Genomic DNA, 5,743 nt, shown 5'->3' on the forward strand with positions numbered 1-5,743 from the left:
AACTTCCCATTCTGCCGTTGCTTGTCCTCTTACTCACCAAGTTCCTGCTGTTTTTCTGTACCTTTACAACGTACATCAATCTGTTTCTGAAAGAGCAAAGGAAAGGAACAAGAGTAGGAACAGTCTGGGGACTTGACTGGGAAGAACAGATCAAATACTCCCTATAGCTGAACATTGTCTGATTCCCTGTATTAGTCACAGGCCAGTATTGACTTTCCCACCAATACCAAGAGAGTGCAAAGTTGTTATCAAGGCAAAGGGTTGCTACTTTGAAGAATCTGAAAGATAAAATATATTTTGATTTGTTTAATAGTTTTTGGGTTACTACATGATTCCATGTGTTATTTCATGTCTTCAAGTTTTCACTATTACAATGTAGAAAATAGTACAAATAAAGAAAAACTCTTGAACGAGTAGGGATGTCCAAACTTTTGACTGTTACTGCATGTATGCACAATGGTAAAATGTGTCTGTGAGTTATGATTTTAGGAAGTTTCTAATGAGATGTGCCTATGTCTAGGAATGGTAAATTGTTGCAATACATTTGCATACTCATAAAAAATAATGTTATTCTTTCACATCTAAACAGGAACGATATCAACATAATATTAGTTTTATTAATGCCTGTGTCAGAATATATTATTTAACATTTACATGATTTTTATCCTCAGAACCAGCACCAGCCCCTCAGACTCCTGCGTAGGTGCCGTTGTAGAAGAAAGGCCTGTCAGTCACACAGTGACCTACAACCTCTGGTGTCCATCTCTGGACCTTGGGCTTGCCCTCTTTGACTTGCCGGACGATGACGGTACTGCGGGACGCCAGAGAGGGGTCCTCGTCGAAAAAGTTGAAGGGACGTAGGAAGAAGCCCACGGCATTGCCGGGCGTTGCCGTATTGGGGATGTCCTCTGAGTGGGGCACGTGCAGGAAGCCCACCGTCACCCAGGCAACCAGGTCCTACACAGGAGACAGGTTGATTGATTAATTGATTAATTGGATTTATTATTTAGTCGTTATACAATTATAATGCCATCCAGGGTAGCGAAGCTTCTATTTTGAGTCTTAGAATGAGTTGAGTTATTGGTAACAATAGGTCTCACCTGGTTAATGATGCTTTCATCGTTGCGAATGTAGTCCTCAAAGGAGACCACCGGCTCCCAGGGGTCATTCTGAGTGTAGATACTACTGCTGGTGGGCTCACTGTCCTTGTGTCTGGTCACAGCCAACGGGTATCTACATACAGAGGAAGATAAGACTCCAGACCGAACTGCCTGACAGTAGATGTCAGATGCTATAATAATCTGAAACCCTCGGCCATCGTTACAGATCACTGCAGGCGTCGATAGAACTGTAGAGTTATTTTCTTACCACGTTCATGGATGCTTATTTCCTCCGAACAAAAAAACAATAACAAATGCTCCTGGGGCAGCAAGTGGTGCGGTTTCGCCTACCTCAGCTTTAAAGGGATAGTACCCATACTACCCCACCATATAATTAGATGGTGCCAATCTTTCCCATTCATTTTTGGTAGTGGCCTGTAGATTTCCTCTGTCTACAGTGGGAACTACTCAACAGATGGTGTGGGATGAACTGATGTTGATTGAGGTATGAAAACATCGAATGCACTTTGATTTTAGGGTGAACAGTCCCTTTAGCTGTGTGTTGTCGTTACCTGGACCAGCTGATGCCGTTCTCCTCCATCCAGCCACGGGGCAGCACACTGTCGGCGTGGGAGTTGTACTGGATGCGGTAGCCCTTCTGGTGGCCCCACTTGTTCTTCTCGTTGGGATTGTAGAAGTGCACGTAGCGGGGGAACTTCTTGCCGAAGCGGAAGGCAGCACCGCGTTCAGTCTGGTGCTGGGTCTTGACGAGCTTGGATTGGACAACGGAATGTTTATGGCTCCACGGGTTCGTGAAGTTCACATACTTGAGGTTCATCGACTCAAAGCTGTTCTTCCGACCTGGAGTGTTTGACAAAAGCAATCATATTAACGGTGTCAATCAGGGTTGGGGGTCAAGCAGGGTTGGGGTCAAGCAGGGTTGGGGTCAAGCAGGGTTGGGGGTCAAGCAGGGTTGGGGTCAAGCAGGGCTGGGGTCAAGCAGGGCTGGTGTTTGCAATTAATTCCATTTCAATTTCAAAAGAAGAATTGAGATGCAATAATGAATGCATTTAAAACCTCCCTTTATTGCCCTTTGTTGAGTTTAAATGCAGTGGACCTAGGCACTGAAGTAATGTTCTGATATTGCACAGACTAGGCATATAATTACACATTTACCAGTTGTTTTGCCCATGGCACATGATATGAAAGGTTATTTTGGGTTTCTTGTCAATGATTCATCACAATGTCTGACATAATCTCATGTTATTGTATTTGGCTGGGAGCAACAATCATAAACCATCTAGGAGCAACACCCATGATGCAATGTCGGACCAAAGATCTAAAATACCTTCAAGAATTGGACGTTTTCCCTAGATGTGTGTCAGATCAAACAGAGGCTACAACACAAGCCTGTATGTGTGAGCATTGTCACCTTTAATTCTTTGGTATTTTATTTCCTTTCTATTTTGAAACTATACCAGCCCATTTGTTATTAGAAATTGCTGTATGTACATATAGACAGAACTTTGTAGCTTTACAGATAGATAATTAGCAACCATTCACAGCATTACAAAATATGGTTCCTGAATCCTGAATGACATAATCACACTACCAGATTGATAGAACAGAACTCACCAGCAATATCAAGGTCAACCTTGTAGTGGATGAGATGCGTGTGAAGGTTGCCCAGAACATAGTTATACACCTTGGACCCGTAGTGTAGACCGTTAGGCGTGAAGAAAGTGGCGTGGATGTAACCGGTGGCACTGACCCTGGACTCCATCACTCCGTTCTGATAGAAGAGGAAGTCCCAGATGTAGTCGTAGTTATAGACGGTGGAGGTGGTACGAAGCACCAGCACATGGTTCTCCAGACCCCCGAAAAAGTTGTAGCCCCCTTGGAAGTTATTGTTGAAGTGCCTCCTCAGAGGCATCCCTGTGGTCATCTCAAACACACACAGGGCATTCTTGTAATGTACAGGCTTGTCCGTATCGTAGTAATGGTGCAGGTCTAGAAAGGTGGCGATTTCAGGGCAGTCGATGCCAGGCGCCAGCTCGTAGTCCAGGGTGCCCATGGCCCAGCCGGCGTCAATGTATTTGGTCTGCATGGCGGCGGGGGTATCGCCCGAATAGAAGGCAATGGCCTCCTGGAGACTGACCTCGTAGGCGATGCGCTCTCCGTTGAAGCGCAGGTCGAAGATCTGGAGGCCGGCTGAGGAGCGGACACGGAAGGCAAAGGACCAGCCTGCATATTCCACAAAGTTTCCATCCACATGGTAGCGAGGACCTTGGGGCTCCACCAGCTTGGGCCCGTGGATGTCGGTGCGGGTGTTGCTGTGCCCACGGGGAATGTAAGTGGAGTACAAGTCCTTGTCGTCATGGTCAGGAAGTTTGACTTTCTCCAGTGTTCCTTTCTCATATTGGTCCGCCAGTTCCTCCACCTTGTCAAAGTACTGGCCATTGTACCACACCTTCTCCACCGTCCAGCGCTCAGGGTTCAGGTCTTTATGGTTCACCAGGACCTCAAAGCCCACAGGATGGATGAAGTAGCCCTCCACAAACTTCTGCAGCATGATCCAGGTCCTCCTCTCACCCGACTCCAAACCACGGGGTGCAATGTCAGCGAACGTCAGGCAGCGGTCGGTACAGTTGTGGAAGGAAAATCCCCCCGTGGTCTCAAACAGCACCTTGTGGACCTTGGCGGTGATCTTCTGCAAGATGCCGATGATGTGCGAGTACTCAGCCTCTGTAATGGGCCGTGACTCAAACCGAATGGGCTTGTCTCCCTTGAAGGTCTTCTCCCTGTACGAAGTAGGGAAGGGAAGTGGACTCACGATGATCTCGGTGATGTTGGGCTGGGACTGGTTCCCGAACTGCACAACCACCCTGGCCTGGCGCATGGGCTTGGCCTGGCCCCGATCCAGGGCCCTCAGTGCCTCGTGCTTGCGGGGCAGGTGGAGCTCCATCAGCAGAATGCTATTCTTCTTCAGGGACTTTCCCCGGGCCGCTGTCAGTCCCAACTCTGGCTTGCCTTGCAGGTAGTCCCGGACGTCGCGCATCTCATTGGGGGTCAGGTCGGCGAACATTGATGCCCCGTGGTGAGCCCACTCCCGACCACGGTCACCTTCACACACATCCAGAGCGAGCAGCAGCACCAGCAGCAGACAGAAGCACCTCATGGCCATGTCTACTGAGACACAACTGGGAGAGAAGACAGACAGCCAGTGCAGAATGTGTTCTCAACCCAGTTATTTTTCCTGTTCGACCCTTGCACATGAGCTATTAAGCTATGTCTGACGCTTATCTTATAAAAGCACTTGAGTAAACCCTCTACTGATCTTATAGCATCCCTTCTCTGTTTCATCCAGTGCTTCCTGCGCTGAAAAGAAAAACATACTGTACAGCATATCTGGCATCCAGATACAGACACATTCCCCCCACCCCTGTTCTCTCCACATCTGGCAACGCAACCTTCCTCCTTCTCCTCCTCCTCCTCCTCCTTCCCAGGTGAATCTGGGATTTATGTTTTACAGTTGCCTCTTTCAAACAGTAGGATGTTATAACATGCTCCTGTAACCCTATTTATGCAATATTGTGATATGCTCTGATGAGGCTGAACTTAAAAAGCACGCAAATCAGTGCGCTGTATCCAATGCATGCCTTTGCAACAAAGAAACTGACCTACCTGAGGTATGCACTTCAAATGTTGAAGGGCACAGAGTGAAACAATGTTGCTTTATCTAGAACCAGAACGGGCCAAGCAGTTGAATCCTTCACTTTGCAGTCCCGATAGAAGATACCTAGTATGAAAACAGGGCTCAATGAACATACGTTTATATATAACCTTCCGCTTGGCAGCAATGGAATGTGATTGGTCAACAAGGGATTGTAAAAGTGTTGAAATCTCAGGAGTACTGTATAAATAATGAATTCCACTGGTCTGCGTGTGAAGAGGCTCCCAGGCAAAATTAGAATCAAGTGGTTTTGAACTGATTCCATTTGTGTGGAATGCTGATGTCAATTTACTGTACCTAATAAGTCAAATATTTATCCTGGCAAAGAATAGTGGTTCATTACACACGAGTAATGTTCCCCTAATATGCAAGAGGTCTGAGATTCTCTCCTGCTCACAGAGAGTCTGGAGAATGAATGTAACACTTTCACTGTATGCTCATTAAGGATTATTCAAACCACAATTGGTATAATGAACTCCCATTGAGTCTCTTTATTTCACTGTTTCAAAGAGGAAATGACGTGATATTACAAATCTCTTGGATGCATACAACAGTGTGACATTTTACATTTTATTTGCAGTTCGCTCTACCTAGTTATTTTATTTACTGTTCGTTCTACCTAGTCATTTTATTTACTGGACTGTTCGCTCTACCTAGTTATTTTATTTACTGTTCGTTCTACCTAGTCATTTTATTTACTGGACTGTTCGCTCTACCTAGTTATTTTATTTACTGTTCGTTCTACCTAGTCATTTTATTTACTGGACTGTTCGCTCTACCTAGTTATTTTATTTACTGTTCGTTCTACCTAGTCATTTTATTTACTGGACTGTTCGCTCTACCTAGTTATTTTATTTGCTGTTCGCTCTACCTAGTTATTTTATTTGCTGTTCGCTCTACCTAGTTATTT

At 45.8% G+C, this 5,743-nt stretch overlaps 1 protein-coding gene across 2 annotated transcripts; it reads right to left on the minus strand.

Annotated features, from left to right (window-relative positions):
- Positions 1-371: 371 nt before the first annotated feature.
- LOC112216529 (amiloride-sensitive amine oxidase [copper-containing]-like) lies at positions 372-4,946 on the minus strand. 2 transcript variants are annotated; one of them, XM_024376509.1, is made up of 5 exons: positions 4,785-4,946; positions 2,736-4,300; positions 1,673-1,961; positions 1,101-1,233; positions 372-957 (listed from the first exon to the last, which is right to left on the minus strand). In XM_024376509.1, exons 2-5 carry the CDS (start codon positions 4,282-4,284, stop codon positions 688-690), a joined length of 2,241 nt encoding a protein of 746 aa, XP_024232277.1. In that variant the 5' UTR covers positions 4,285-4,300; positions 4,785-4,946; the 3' UTR covers positions 372-687. The 2 variants fall into 2 exon arrangements, with proteins under 2 accessions (XP_024232277.1, XP_024232278.1); XM_024376510.1 differs by lacking the exon at positions 4,785-4,946 and having other exon boundaries at positions 2,736-4,531.
- Between the last annotated feature and the right edge of the window lie 797 nt (positions 4,947-5,743).

The sequence above is a fragment of the Oncorhynchus tshawytscha genome, linkage group LG16 (assembly GCF_018296145.1).
Source record: "Oncorhynchus tshawytscha isolate Ot180627B linkage group LG16, Otsh_v2.0, whole genome shotgun sequence".
NCBI lineage: Eukaryota > Metazoa > Chordata > Actinopteri > Salmoniformes > Salmonidae > Oncorhynchus > Oncorhynchus tshawytscha.